The following is a 15,883-nucleotide window of genomic DNA, read 5'->3' as shown; positions in this document are numbered from 1 at the left end:
GTCAAAACTACTTTCTATAAACCAACGTTATCTTCAGTTCTCAAACCCAAATGTCATTTATTCATTTTCTTTTTCACGCAAAAATTCTATAAGAGTTTTCCAGTCTTTAGTATATGTTAACAATGACTTTTCTCTGATTAAACATGTCAATTTTGCGCTCTCAGCTAAGTTCAATAATTTTAATAACTATTCCTCTGTTGTTGGTAATTATGAGTTTTTCCATCTTTGTTCATATAAAAGTCTTGCCACCGCAATCATATATTGAAATAAAGGTTCTAGGGGTCTTAGTAGATCAAAACTTTGTCAACAGTGTGATACAGCAACAAAAAAAAAAGGCTAATGCAATTCTATGCTGCATCAACAGAAGTATAGTGTCCACATCAAGGGGAATAATAGTACCACTCCAATCTGGACTTTTTTGAACAATTGCAAACTAATGTGGGGAACTGAATTTTAAGATTGGAGAAATTAACAACTGAGAGGACCCAAAAATGATATTCTCCCATCCCTAGTAGCAAGGACAAACCCCTTTTTAACCACTAGTCACAGGTATATGCAGCCTTCATATCTGGGTCTCAACCACAGGCTAGCATTTTTGCCAAGAGTTCTGCTATGTATATCTGTCATCTTAGAGCTTTTGCAATCCTTATCAGATTCTGTGCATCCTAATTCTATCAGGTAGCTGCTTAAAAATATCCTTCTAAAATGGCAAATTTAGGGACTGAGGTCTCTAGACCTGCCTTTACAAAAGGCATTGCTAAAAGCATCTTGAATATTAAAATAATAATAATGGAAAATCAGCATATTCCTCACATGAGCCTCCCAAGAACAGCTAATTGAAGGCCAGACTTATTTAGGAGGAAGAACAGTTACATAAGAGAAAGTGCTGCTGAGCTGCTGCTCCCCACCCCACACTGAACAATCACAGCCTCCCTCCTCTGACACAGTTAACACGCAGAAGGGCTTAATATTATTATTTATTTCATTTATTAACTGCTTTCTATTAAGTGAAATTTTGAAGTGGTTTCACAACAGGATGTATAAAAAACAGCCAAAATGATTCCCTGCATAAAAACAAGCGTAGCACAAGGACTTTGGGTGAGAGTTACATTAATTAATTGCATATACAAAAATAATGCCTAATCCAATCAAGATACCAACTGATACTTCCACATAGATCAAGGGCCCAGCCCCTCTCTGGTTAGTGGAGTTAAGTGCTGCCTCTAACTCAGTTGACTGCAAATTGTAAAGAACACAAGCATGCTTTTGTGCAGTGTGGGATTTATGTACAGTGGTGCCCCGCAAGACGAATGCCTCGCAAGACGGAAAACTCGCTAGACAAAAGAGTTTTCCGTTTTGGAGGTGCTTCGCAAAACGAATCTTTTATGGGCTTGCTTCGCAAGACGAAAATGTCTTGCGAGTGCCTGCGGTTTTTTCCCCCTCCCCCCTTTTTCTAAGCCGCTTATCAGCTGATCCGATAAGCCGCTAAAAGCCGCTAATAGCGCTAATCCGCTAATCCGTCAATGGGCTTGCTTCGCAAGACGAAAAAACCGCTAGACGAAGAGAATCACAGAACGGATTCTTTTCGTCTTGCGAGGCACCACTGTATAAGTTAAACAAGCTATAGCTTAGGGCCCCACTCTCTTGGGGCCCCCAAAAAACATTTAAAGGAAACAAACTGGATGTTCATCTCTAAAATACAAGATAAAAACCAAATAAAATAAAACCTACATGTACAGCAACAGTGTTTTGTGTTGTGTAGGCTCCTATGATGTAAGTAATGGGCCCCGCCTGCTAGTCTGCTCCCTAAAATATCACTGCTTTACTCATTACTATATATAAGGTGCCTACATTCTACATGTGCAAATGGCTTCAGATACCTATTAGGTCCATGCATTACCATATAGCATATATTCAACACAAAAAACAGCGACAATTTGTTGTTGACAAAGGACAGCTGGACATTTAAAGGGCCCCTTTACCTTCAGTAGCTTAGGGCCTCATCAAACCTTGTGGTGCTGGATATCTCCCCACCCTCGTCCCCCAACCACCCCATTTTCAGTGGGACATCTGAGCAATAAAACTGCTGGCACATTTGCAAAGCTATGTGGGGCCTGACAAGTTAAACAAGAGGCCCCTGCGCAGCTTCACAGCTCCTCAAGGCTGTCTCTGGTCCGGATTCAGAATCTCCCTGGCAGGAATGGAATGGAAAGACTCTCCGGGGTGGGGAAAGAGGCTGCAGCCAGATGCGCGTCACAACAAAAGGAGCGAATTTCCCTGAAAGGGGAATGGGGAGGACAAGACGAGGCTGGCCAAATTCTTCGTGTTGTGCCTTTCACTCCCTGCGGAAGGAACACGGGGCCGCCGGTGTAACGTGAGTACATCTGGAGAGCGTTATCTTAATTTGGGGAACAGTGCTTCCTTTTGATCAGCAGCTCTCCTCCTCTGAAAGGCATGAAGGAGCTCCTGAACATGAGCTAAGAGATTCTGCCTCCACTCCTGAATAAGCAGAAGGGCAGAAACAGGTACTGTAAAAATATTTAGGTGTGTGTTGCAGCTATGGGTGTTACTAAGGGAGAGGCAAGGGCAGTGGCGCAGCGTGGGTTGTCAGCACCCGGGGCAAGGCAAGTAATTTGCGCCCCCTAACCCGTGGATTTGCGCCCCCTAACCCTAACCCCCAGATGTTGCGCCCGGTGCGGCCGGCCCCCCCTGCACCCCCACGCTATGCCACTGCGCAAGGGAGGGATAATTTGCTGGGGAGGAACTGTGGGCAGAGAGGGGTGCTTCACCCTTTCTAAAATGCCTACCAATTCTTTCCTGAAATGCAGGTAGGGGGCATTTAGAGGCGAGAGGCAGTGAGCTGGGACAGGTTTAAGTGCCCTTTCCTGCCAGTTCTTCCCAGCAATTGTACGGCACACAAGATGCATTGTTAGTTTTGCTTTGTTAGTGGCAGAGAGAGCTGGCCAAACTCTTCCGATAAGAATCTTTACAGTCAGGATTTAAAGCTATACAGTGACTGATTGAACCACTGAAGTTTCTTCTCCCCCATGGGAAATCCTCGTAAAGATAACGGCTAAAGCTGTGATCTGTGGCCACCTCGGGCATGGAGGCCTGTGTGGCGAAAAGTTTCAACGGATCAGAAGAAGAGTAAGCCAACATGGATGCAGAATAATGTGGACGCCTCCCCAATGGGTCCCTGCAACAGAGTAACTGATTTTTAAAATGACACCTGTGCCCTTACCGACATCTGCTGAAATCGCTAGGAGCTTTCCACAACATGGGGCATAGGCACATGGTGCCCTTGCATGGGCAGGATCCCCTCCTAATCACTTTAGGTGAAGCTGCCATGAAAGGCACAAGAGCACAGTCACAGTAAAATGTTGCCAACCCTCTGCTGAAATCAGGAACTTTGTTTAGGGAGTGTTTGAGGGTAGCTGCATTCATCACAGCGTACCAAATATATACAGATAATTTCCTCAGGAATGCCAATTACACACCCGGAAAGAGAGAGAAGTACAGTATTACAAAATAACCTCAAACACCTCTTAAAATACACCCTTTTTTTTTTTGCAGGTGAATCTTGAATATAGCCAAGAATTTGCCTTTGATTCCTTGCTGTGAATCTCCCCTAACCGCAAAATGCATTTTACTGCTACACTCGCTCTCCCACTGTTCTGAAACTTAAACTTACTATGCAGCAGTATGGTTGTGAAATGCAATCCTGACTAAAGAGGAGACAATACCTCATATGGTATGGTATGAAAACTGAAACTCCCACTGTAGGGAGGGCTGAATAACAAGGAAGTTCTGTGTTAGTAGTTTGGGCTACTCTGTTTTAGACAAAAAATAAATTACTAGTAATTGATTGCCATTCCTGGCATTAATTAAACAGTTTTTGGGACGGGTGTTTATTTCCTTCTGTCCCTTATCTCCCCTTGTCCAAGAATTTTCCTGTGTGTGCTGCCTGAGGCACAAAAAGCAGCATAGGAATTGCTCACAAATAATGCACCATTGGCTCATGAGTCAACCCACTGCTAGGAAGCACAATTTCATGGGCTCAGTTTTAGTATATATATCGCATCATGTATGAATATGTGGCTGTGCATGTTGGGGGTACGTTAGTAACATGTCCCCAAATGTGAGAGTTCCCCACCACCACCCCCTTTTCTTTTGTTTATATCTTTGGTTTATTAGTTTGCTTGAAGATATCTAAACAATGGCAACGCATCAAGGGAGAATGGCTAGCGGAACGGTGGTGTACATTCCTGCAATTGCTGCGAACGTAATCCAGGCAGGCGAGGGGATCCCTGGTGCTGTTATCCAACCAGCAGGGGCAGCACAATACATGCCATATGTTGGCCAGCAGGTTGGAAGCCCCAGCAACCAACCTCAGCATGTGAAGACATGGGAAAAACTCCTCAAAATGGAGACCAAGACTCTGGGGGTAAGTGTGTCAGATCTGCTCACATTTAGGTGCATCGTGAGCAGTCTGTTTTTCTAGAAAAAGAGGTGCTGGAACTTACCATGAACACCTCCCTTTTTCTCTTATACAGTTGTACCTTGGAAGTCAAATGGAATCCGTTCCGGAAATCCTTTCGACTACCAAAACATTCAGAAACCAAAGCATGGTCCTGCAGCCAATCGGAAGCCATGCCAGACATTTGGCTTCCAAAAATTGTTCGAAAACCGGAACACTCACATCCAGGTTTCAATTGTCCTAGAGCCAATTTGTTCGGGAGCCAAGGTGTTTGAGATCCAAGGTATGATGGTAATGGCAATGGCACTCACCTGAGAGGTGCCGGAACTGAGTTCTGGTGAGTTCCAGCTGAAAAAAATTACAATAGTGCCTTTCCTTCAAGAGTGAGGTCAGTGCAGGAAGGACCAAACACCAGATATTATTACACTGATTCAACAGGGATTAATTTAAAAGGGGGGTGGTGCCAAAAATATAATAGGAAGGATAATCAGACTTTTTTACATTGAACAACAGAAGTTGGTTGAGAAAGGTGGTGCCAAAAGAGATAATCCAGATCAGCCTTCCCAGACAGCCCCGGACAGCATGGTCAGTGATCAGGGGTGATGTGAGTTCTAACCCAAAATATCCAGAGGGCAAGAATTTGAGGAAGACTCATACAGATCATTCTCAGATTTTCTATGAATTCAAGATGCTTGCCCCTATTGGCTGACTCAGTGACTGATCGACTGGGGCATGGGGACATTGAAATGGACATTACAGGAGTTCTTAACAAGCCAGCCAGTAGTCTAAGGGAGAAGATTTCTTCTTCACCCCCAAACAGAGGGAAAATAGTGTATCCCCAAAAGTGATTGAATTACTCCCACATTAATTAATAGGAATTCTGAGACACTTATTTTTAAACCCTTCTGAAGGGGGGCTCCTTCAAAATATGAGTCCCTCTATCAGTTGAGGTAATGTCAAGTCATCCATTAAGTTTAGCACACATTTACATAGGTTTATGGCACTGATTATTATAGAAGTCTGGAACTGAGATAATTGAAAATATATTCCTGGATATGGGCAGCAAAAACTGTAGACAAAATGTTTAAGGTTCATAGAAGTCAATGGGTGACAAAGGTGGCATTTTCAGGGAACTTTTCTGGGACCAGGATAAATTTTTAAAAGTTCTGATTTGCACTAAAGGAAACTTCAGGTTTGCAAATGAGCATCACTCAGTTTTAAAGATCTAATCAGTTCATTTCAAACATAGCCAATCTGTAGCAATGCCAATCCTATGCATGCTTGTACTCTTTTCCTCCCTTCTCTTTCTGGCTTGTGTTTGTTACCTCACGATGAGGCAGATACTAGTCCCAATATCAGTCTGTCTGGCTATAATCTAATGTCTTTATCTGAATTTCTCTCACCCCACCTTTATGCAGCCTATATATCTATATGCACATGGTGTTCTCTCTAGCCTCTTGAGAAGTTATCCTGTTTTAAAATTTTTATTTACCCAAAGGAATAGACAGACCAATCTTTCTGGGTGTATTTCAGATTGTGTTAATGAGTAAAAATTCATGTTTTTTGAAGAACGAGCAAAATTTTTTTACCTTGTTTGCACATTTTCTTCCAATAGACTGTCCAGATCTTAATTGGATTAATGCAAATCGGCTTTGGAGCGCTCCTACTTTTTCTTATTGGTCACTCCTATATATCTTTTGCTGCTGTTGGAGGTTATCCATTTTGGGGTGGAGCATTTGTAAGTAGTATTTCATTTACCTTTGAGAGCCATTGTTTTTCTGTGTTTCTGGTTATGAATCCGGAGTTTTGAAAGGGTATCTATTTTCTAACTCTTATCAAGCTGTTGATCTTTCGTATGTAGAGAATGAGTAATTGGTGTGACTAATCTACACAATCAAATAAAGAGAGAAGAGGTACTATTGTCTCAATATAACTCAGGTTTCTTCCTCAATAGAGAGTATGTTTTTTATTTTTTTGAAGTGAGCTGCAGTTAAACACATATTTCCCCCCTTTTTTTGTACAGTTCATTGTTTCAGGAAGCATGTCGATGTCAGCAGAGAAACATCAAACACGCTGTCTGGTGAGAGAGAAATTTCTATAACAGTCAATCTTAATGGCTGGGAAGTGCTATTGTTCATGCTACTGATATAGTAAAGGAGAAATATTAATTTGTTTAGCAGTAATGATAAATGCAGCTTCATTTATGTGTGACCCTAAAATTCTGCATCCCCCCCAAACCAATGCCAAAGTTTTGTGCTAGCTTTGTGCTGTTTTCTGCTGTGAACCCCACATTTTGTTCTGCCCCCCAAACCAAGTAACTGACAAAGCAAACTGGGCTCACAAGTTAATGCCAAAAAATACAACCTTGTTGAATTGACTCCAAACAGGTGCCAACGTTTTGTGCTATTTTTGTGCCATTTTGTGCTGCAAGCCCACGTTTTGTGCCACCCTCTAAACTGAGTAGTAGACACTCAAACTGGGGTCACAAGTAAAGAGCTAACAAACCCAACCGCGTCCTGTTTGACTCCAAAGTGCCAAACCAGTGCCAAAGTGTTGTGCTGGTTTTGTGCCACAAACCCAAATGGCCTGGCCAAATTTGCCTCACTTTTTTGTCTTGCATGTTGATTGCTGCACCTGGCCTTCTTCTCAAGCTAGCAAGCCCCACCTGGGCTGTGGGTCCTCGCCTGCCTTAGCCTCCTGGGGCATACCTCCCACTGCCCCCTATGCCTCAGACCCCACCTTGTTCTGGCCTGAGACCTGTGGCTGTGAGTCTCGCCTGACCTGCCCCCTGCCTGGCAGGCAGACCATGTCCATCTGGCCTAGAAGGGCAGCTGAGACCCAGACTGACTGATGAAATACAACTGGGGTTGGGGTATGCTTCCATGGCTCCAACTATCTGAAACATTTAAACTGTTTTTAATTGTTTTGATAGTTTTAAGTTAGTGTTTAATAGGGGTGGGTGTCTTTTTACTTGAGGTAGGGTGGGGTTGTCTTAAATTGCTTTTAAATTGTGATATGCTTTTATGTTAATTTGTATTTGTGTTTTTAGTTCACTGCCACCACAGTGCCCTCAGCCACTTCAGTTTTTCTCTGGGTTTAAATGACCCTTGAGGAAAACTCCAATACAGCTTGAAATTCAGGCTACTTGCAGAACAGGTGCTTTGCTTCTCATGGACTGAGCGTGACTCTGTTTGTTGGATAAATTGATTTACGTCGCTTTGCGTTGCCCTAGGCAACATAAAGCAACTAACAAAGTCAGTCAGTAAGTAATAAATGATTTGTCTTTCAGGAGACCTGCATTCTGCCTCTGTAATTTTTAGTAAACTGGCTCTTTGACTGTCTGTTTCAGGCGAAATGCAGTGTGGGAATGCACATCACAAGCTCTGTAATGTCAGCAGCTGGCACCATTCTATATATAAGTGATCTGGCTTTCAATCGAGGCAGTCCTTATTATTGGGCACAGGTAAGTGAATGCAGCATTCCCTGCAGAACTTCTTTTCTGGGTAACATCCAAGAAGGGCTCAACAAAAAGTGGTTTTATTTTGTTTTGACCTTATTCAGCTCAGGTCCAGACCTCCCCATACGACCCAGACCCTGCGATCATCATCTGAAGTCCTGCTCAGTGCACCCCCTCCTTGGGAGATTTGGAGGGTAGCAACACATTAGCAGGCCTTTTCAGTGGTAGCTCCCCACTTTTGGGGGAGGCTCATCTGGCACCCTCGTTGTCCAGTTTTAGGAGCCAGACAAAACTCGCACCCTCTTTGTCCCTTAGTTTGAAGGGTTTTTAATATCTGCAACTTCCTTTGACTGGGCAGGATCTGCCAGAGTAGTCTTTTATTTGTATAGACGTGTTTGTTTTTTAGGTTTTCATTTATTCTGTTTGTTGTAATTGATTTTCGCATATCAGTTGTGTTTGTAGGTTGTTCTGAGTCACTTTTATGAGTAAAACAATGAATATATAATAGAATAAGAACAAGAACGCTAACAGTAATATGCAGTGCTTTTTCCGGGGGGATGCAGGGGTACACATACCCCTAAACATTTTGTGAATCTAGCTTTGGCATCATTGAGAGGCAGTATTTCAATATGGGTATTAAAATGAGAGTACCCCTAAACATTTTTTTAGAAAAAAAGCACTGGTAATACGTATAAAGAGATGGAAAATCCCATACACAGAGTTATGCTTGCAGTTCCCACTGCCAAAGAGACCAGCTACTATTTAATCTGAAAGCCAACTAATCTCTTCAGCAGTGGTAACCAAATCACTTAAATAATGCAGATGGAATCCAGAAAGAAAAGAAAGCCTGGTTACACATTACTGAGGAAACTCAGCAGCAACAATAATTTGAGGAGAAATAATCGGGGGTTTTCTCTTTGTTACTTCAGGCCTCATTCATAGCAGAGACATTCAAACAAACATGCAGAGGAAAAGCTCCCTCAGAACTACACAGCCAATCAGGGCATATACTACCTCAGCAAATATCATACCACTCTGCCTGGTTGCTAAGCAACATCTCTACCGCCCCTTCTTGTCTAGTTGAGTTTAACACTAGCTGAATTAATCCTTGAGTTGCACATGGAATGATTTCTGCCGTTGTCCGTCCAACAAGTTCTAAGTGAAAATAGCAAGCAAAGTTCAAGCTGCACTTTTGAGTCTTCTATCCACGCATCCCCCTTTTTTGCATTTTAGGCTGCAGCTTTAGAAACCAGGCATTCTGGCAAGCTGGACAGAACCATCTTGCTCCCAGAGTGGCTTATAGGTCAGTGAAGGCAACACCTCCTCTGCCCTCAGGCTTAGAATATCAAAAGACATAATACAAATTTTAAAAGGCTAGGGAGGGGAGAGGGATACACCAACTGAGGCGCCAAATCCTTAATGTTAACAATGTTATTATAATAATCAACTAGAATGGGGATACGCTGCCTGCTGTTTCAGAAAACCTTTTGCTACCAGGCACCTATTTTCTCATGGCTGCACATCTAAGGAATCCAACAACAGGTCTACTGGCAGTTTTGTTGTGCAAGAACTTGTGCTAGTTAGCACAGTGTTAGATGCAGCCAGGGCTTCTTTCAGCAGGAACTCACTGGAACTGAGTTCTGGCACCTCTCTGGAGGACGCCATTGGCATTCTAAGAGAACAAGGGAGAAGTTCATGGCGAGTTCCAGCACCTCTTTTTCTAGAAAAATAGCACTGTGTGCAGCATTATAATTCTCCACCCCAATACAGTAGGTTTTTCCATCTATGTCAGGCATAACTCATGACCAGACAATTGTCATCGGTGCCCAAGCCCTTTCCAAGGCAAATTTTTCACCTACATCTTCAACGCAGTAGGGCCCAGAAGATGGTTACTTGCACACTTTCTAATGTTGTGGCTGAATTAGTTAGAAGGGCTGAGAGAGCGAGATTAAAGGTACTTCTTTTATTTTGCAGAACATAGGCTTTGGTCTCTCTTTCCTGCTGCTCTTGTTCAGCTTGCTGGAGTTCTGCATCACCGTTCTGATGTCACACATTGGGTGCCAGGAGAACTTCTATAATCTCGAGACGGTAAGCGCTTGATAACTTGCTTGGAGTTTAAGCAGATCTTACTGAGGATCCCAAGGAAAAGTTGACTTTTCATTTCCCATGTTTATATATTCTAGCCTTTAAGGAGTGGCATGGGTCTCTCTCTCTCTCTCTCTCTCTCTCTCTCACTCACACACACACACACACACACACACACACACACACACACACACACTTGGAGGCTTCATTATATATATTTAGGCACCAGACAAAAACATTTCTCTATGACCAGGCGTCTGGCTGATTAACATTCTATGGCCTTTTAAATGTGTTTGTGGGTTATTGGTTTGTTTTTGTGCCATTTGTATTCTCATTTTGTTTTTAATAAATATATAATAAAAACAAATCAAGTAAATATATATTAACATGGTGGTGTTGACATTAACGAAAAATGCAGTGAGGTCATTCCCCCCCATTGCATTATGCGCTAGAAATGGGGTGAGGATATATTCATTCAATGCATATTACCTGCTCGGTTCCCCCACACCTGCAATCCCCCCCCGCCGCAATTCCTGTTCATTAAAAGCTGTCACCTGCACATGTACTGTCATCTGTGCATGCACATTGGCTATTACAAATGTATACACCTTAACTTAACTGTGACTTACATTTTCCAGTCAGATGGATTTGAGGGGAAACACACTAAACACCAGCATTTCTCAAGAAACTACACAGGGTAGATATGGATTATGGTTAATGTCATGTGACCGTGGCTTCAAACACCAGCAGTGTGAGCACTCTGGAGCCATAGTAAATGGTAATACATACACAGCTGATAGGTATGCCACTACACCTAAATTACTTTGTACAGAACTGTGACAGAGCGAACTTACAGACAAACTCACACAAAACAGAAACCAAAATGTATTGAGGTAATCCATCATGATGACAATGGTAAGTAAATGATGACAAGAAAAGTACAGTGGCAACCTGAGCAGAACGCAATCTGCGCGTGTGTGGGTCGTGATTCACCGCTTCTGCGCATGCATGTGATGTCATTTTGAGCGTCTGCGCATGCACGAGTGGCATTCCGTTACTTCTGGGTCGCCATGGGACACAACCTGAAAACGCTCAACCTGGAGCGTCTTTAACCTGAGGTATGACTGTATTTCTTATACTGAATTTCTGAATTTCAATGTTGCAGGCAATGGTTTTTGTGCCAAACTCTGTCAGCAGTGATGCCTTGATTCCCACAGAAAACAATCTTGCTCCTCCACGCTATGATCCTATGGATTTTTCTCCATAGACAGAATAAAGAACCCAATTGTGAAGTTTTGGGAAGTGCAACTGCAGCAAAGCAACTGCAGCAAAGCAACAGCAGCAAAGCAACAGCAGCAAAGCAACAATAATCAATATTATCAATTGCTTTTTCTTTCTGGTGCATATATTCATCTAGTCTGGATATGTGCTAGGACTGTGATTGTTAGTAGATTAATCTATTGATTAATTGATTACCACAGGGGTGAAGCAGGTGCCTCTAGTTTCAGATTCTCCTAAACCCTCCTCACCACCTTTCCTTTTCCCAAATTTATCGACGGCAAGGAGTGGCACCACAGAGGTCAACCACCACTAGGCCCTATGATCCTCCGATGAAGGGTGGTATAGAAATTTAATTGATTGATTGATTGGTTAATAATCAGGCCCAGTGTCAGCACCCAGCATGGTTCGGCAGATGGCAGGACTGACACCAGTTCCTGACATCCTTTTGTTTGTTTCCAGAAATATTTTTTACTATTCAGCAGTCTGATAAACTAGCAGCTGTCAGATTTCAGATAAGGAGACAACTGTCCCTTCCCTGTAAACTAGGGCAGCCATATGTCCGGATCTTACCAGGTTTCAAAGGCGGAATTGATGTCCCCGGGGGAATTTCCAAAAGGCTGCGCTTTGTCCTGGATCTTAGGCAAGTCAATCCAAAAATTGGGTGTCCTGGTTTGTACTTGAGAAGTGTTTGTTGTGGGGGAGGAAGGGAAAGGAGAATGTTAGCCGCTTTGAGACTCCTTCGGGTAGTGATAAAGCGGGATATCAAATCCAAACTCTTCTTGTGCGCAGGACGCTGAGGTCCAGCGCCGAGGGCCTTCTGGTGGTTCCCTCATTGTGAGAAGCAAAGCTACAGGGAACCAGGCAGAGGGCCTTCTTGGTAGTGGCGCCCACCCTGTGGAACACCCTCCCACGAGATGTCAAAGCGATAAACAACTACCTGACATTCAGAAGACATCTTAAGGCAGCCCTGTTCAGGGAAGTTTTTAACGTGTGATATTTTAGCGTATTTTTGGTTTCTATGGAAGCCGCCCAGAGTGGCTGGGGAGGCCCAGCCAGATGGGCGGGGTATAAATAATAAATTATTATTATTATTATTATTATTATTATTATTGAATGAATCTTTACTCCTTACCATGCACTGGGCGATAGCTGTCAACTGTCCCTTATTTGGTGGGAAACTCCATTACCCCAGCGCCGTGTCCCGCTGCTGTCCCTTATTAATGATGTCCCTTAAATTTCCTGGGTTTCATGCTCGCCTGGCTCGGGAGGGAAGCAGCGGCTCGGGGTCCTCCGCCGTGAGAGAGCATGTGCACGAGCTGCCGCGTCTCTGTCTCTCCCTTTTCCCCCTCAGGGGCGCATCGTGAGGAGATGGGTGGCAGTGGGTGGGCAGGCAGCCCCTCTCTTGCAAGACTTCCACCGCGCTGCCAGGGGAAGCCGGAGGCGGCAGTGGTGGCGGAGCCGAGGAGGCGGCCTGAGGGAGGAGGAAGAGGAGGGGATGGGGAGGGACGCAGAAGGGCGGAGCTTCAGCGACTGTGGCCCCGCCGCAACCGCCTCAAGCCGGGCTCGCGGGTGGCATGGGCAAGAGTCTCCCTCCCTCTCTCTCGGGCAGGGAAGGACCGATGGAACTCCTCGCGCCAGGACGACAACAGCCCCGACGTGCTGCTTAGCATACCCTCCAACCAGTGCAGCATCTTAATGTAGTGATTTCCCCCTCTGCATCCCTTTCATAACTCTGTTTTTATAAATCATTTGTCCATCCATAGTTCAAATTTTTACTACAAGTTTTCTGTCAATCCTACCAATGTATTTAACTCTTTACAATAGCTTTTCAAATAGATGATAAACTTTCCCCATTCTTTATTAAAGAGGTCCTCTTCCTGGTTTCTAATTCTGCCTGTAAGCTTTGCCATCTCGACGTCGTTCATCAGTTTTGTCAGCCACTCTTCTTTGGTCGGAGTTGTAGACCCTTAGGATCATCTAGTCCAACCCCCTGCAAAACACAGTCAGTTGCAGCCAGAGCAGCATGGCTCCATGAGTGCCGGATTTCTGTATAAGTTAAGCAAAATCCCTTATTTTGGCTGCTGATCCCTTATTTTTGAGGCTGCTGGTCCCTTATTTTCAAGTCTGTAAGTTGACAGTTATGCACTGGGCCCCCACAAAGTCAATGGGCAAAACTGAAGCCCTTCGTTGTGGGCACCCACAATCTTCAGTGCAAGATGGCACCTATGTTACCATGCAGATCTCTATAAACTGTAACCAGTAAATGTGTGGCAATTTTAAACCCCACCTTGTGTCTGTGTGTAGTTATTTGCTCCCACATACCACACTGTGTTTGGTGCTGAACATAGACATTAAAGAAGTTAATGACAGTGATCACATGGATAAATCAAGTATCTGTATAGAGTTAACCATATATTTTTATTCTAAAAATAATAATTATATTTATTACATTTAGAAATACAACATGCAACAGTTACATAAATTGAGAATTAAAATAAAACAACAGTATATGTGCAAATAAACATTTCTGAATTTGTTAACAGTGTTTTGCTAAATATATATATAGCATAATTATTACAGATATGAAATGATGTATAATAATGTGTGTGCTTAGATTGTTAACAGTAAAAGGTATTTTGTATCAATAACAATTTTAATTTACAGTGGTACCTTGGTTTTCAAACGTAATCCTTTCCGGAAGACCGTTCGAGTTCTGAAACTTTAGAAAACTGAGGCGCTAAGGGCAGTCCGCAGAAAATTAAGAAAAATGACATGTACACGCAACAGAAGGTGTATTTGAAAAAGGAAGCATTTACTTCTGGGTTTTCAGTATTCAAAAACCAAAATGTTCAACCTCCAAGACGTTCAAAAACCAAGGTACCACTGTACAGGGATTTATAGGAATTCATAGGGAGTAATTAAAATATATGCTTCATGCATTCCAAACTGTGCTGTTAACTATGGGTACTGTTCTTCCATATGTCTCATTATTCATATAATCAATAACATCACACCAAATTGCATAAAAATTGCCATGTTTCTTTGGGCCTTTTGCTCCTTTTAATTTTTGTGTCAGTTTTTCCAATAGTGCTGTTTACCAAATTGCATTGATCCAAAGTCAATAGTTGTAATTATTTCCATGACCTGGCAATGGTTGTTCTTGCAGTACTTAATAGCTGTATTGTGCGTTCTTTATTTCTAATTTACAAGATATCCTGCAGTCATGGTATCTGTTTGCATTGTAATTAAATATTTCTACAAATACATTTCCCCAAAACCTTTCAAAACTGTGTATGATCTATCAAGACCTCAGGTTCTTCATAAGCATGTTTATGAGAATAGTTATTTGCATTTCTCAAATCAAAGGAAATGACACAGGCAGACAGTAAAAAACACACCCAGTTTTTCATAATAATCCCATTAATCATTGACAAGCTGAGGCAGCCATTTTGGAGGTTAACGTAGAGGGGATCTCACCAGAGTGGCAGTGAAAGAGACAGTTTCTTTTACTCTATTTCCTTTCTCATTCTCCCCTTCGCATGTTTATAATTAGAGCTGTGGAGACTCCTGCTGCCACAGCTTTAATTTTTAAATGCTGAAGCGGAAACAATGACCTTCCATGTCCTCACATGTAGCAGCTGTTTTTAAAAAATATTTTAAAAGGAAAAAACACATCTTGCTGCCTCACTCTACCCAAGGCATGGCTCCTTGGGGAGTGAGGGAATCAAGCCCATTTTTAATGGCTGTTGCCAGTCAGGGATGCTGTTCTTAACAGAATGCCACAAAATGTTATGAAGAGGTGTCGTTTTGAAGGGATGTTGAAATGGTAGCCAGCTACATGATGAGTCACCACCACCACCAAATGTTGCCCTTCTCATCAGAAAAAGTCATATATGGGGTGGGGGTGTAATGGCCATAGCATTAGTTGGTAGGTTTCTAGGATGGGTTTCCCGTATTGTTCAACAAAAGCACATAACACACAATCGGGGGAATGTACAGTGAACTAGTGCATTGCATGAAGATTTTTGATACAACACATTTCAGTACAAAAAAAATAACCAAAGCAGGCCTGAACGTTGTCTAAAGCATTAAACATCGGTAGATAAATCAGTACAAGACTTTGGAGAGTAAGTGCTGACTGACAATTAACCGAAGAGCCTTCAAGTGCTTAATACACTTCTAATATTTTGAGCATATCAGTGGTAGAATATGAGCATGCATTCATGTCTCATATGAGGAACTTGGTATTCCTATAATCATCTAGTGTGAGTTTTCGTTGGCCCTCCACTACAGGTTGAGCAAGAAGATTTTGTCAGATGGGCGATTGAGGAACGGACATTGCCATGCTGACAACACTTCCCGTTTCTGCCTGTGGTGATGATTTACACACATCCACTGAGGAATTGCACACAATAGGACCCTCCCTTTTCCTGTGACAGTAAATTTATTTTCACTGTTTTTAATACTGATTTTTAAATTGTTGGAACCTACCCTGGACCTGCTGCTGAACAGCAGATGAAAAGCTTAATAAGAACATAAACAAAACAAGGAGAATAGCTTTAAAAAGCATTTTTGAAGATATG

At 42.7% G+C, this 15,883-nt stretch overlaps 1 protein-coding gene across 2 annotated transcripts; it reads left to right on the top strand.

Annotated features, from left to right (window-relative positions):
• The first annotated feature begins 2,138 nt into the window (after positions 1-2,138).
• Positions 2,139-11,361, top strand: LOC309531894 (membrane-spanning 4-domains subfamily A member 15-like). Of its 2 annotated transcripts, none has more exons than XM_082221665.1 (7): positions 2,139-2,374; positions 4,195-4,444; positions 6,093-6,215; positions 6,501-6,557; positions 7,827-7,940; positions 9,909-10,022; positions 11,185-11,361. In XM_082221665.1, exons 2-7 carry the CDS (start codon positions 4,217-4,219, stop codon positions 11,284-11,286), a joined length of 738 nt encoding a protein of 245 aa, XP_082077791.1. In that variant the 5' UTR covers positions 2,139-2,374; positions 4,195-4,216; the 3' UTR covers positions 11,287-11,361. The 2 variants fall into 2 exon arrangements, with proteins under 2 accessions (XP_082077791.1, XP_082077792.1); XM_082221666.1 differs by lacking the exon at positions 2,139-2,374 and adding an exon at positions 2,381-2,525.
• Positions 11,362-15,883: the final 4,522 nt, after the last annotated feature.

This window comes from Podarcis vaucheri (genome assembly GCF_965113315.1).
Source record: "Podarcis vaucheri genome assembly, chromosome: 1".
NCBI classification, from domain to species: Eukaryota; Metazoa; Chordata; class Lepidosauria; order Squamata; family Lacertidae; genus Podarcis; species Podarcis vaucheri.
This window is presented reverse-complemented; position numbering and strand designations above follow the sequence as displayed.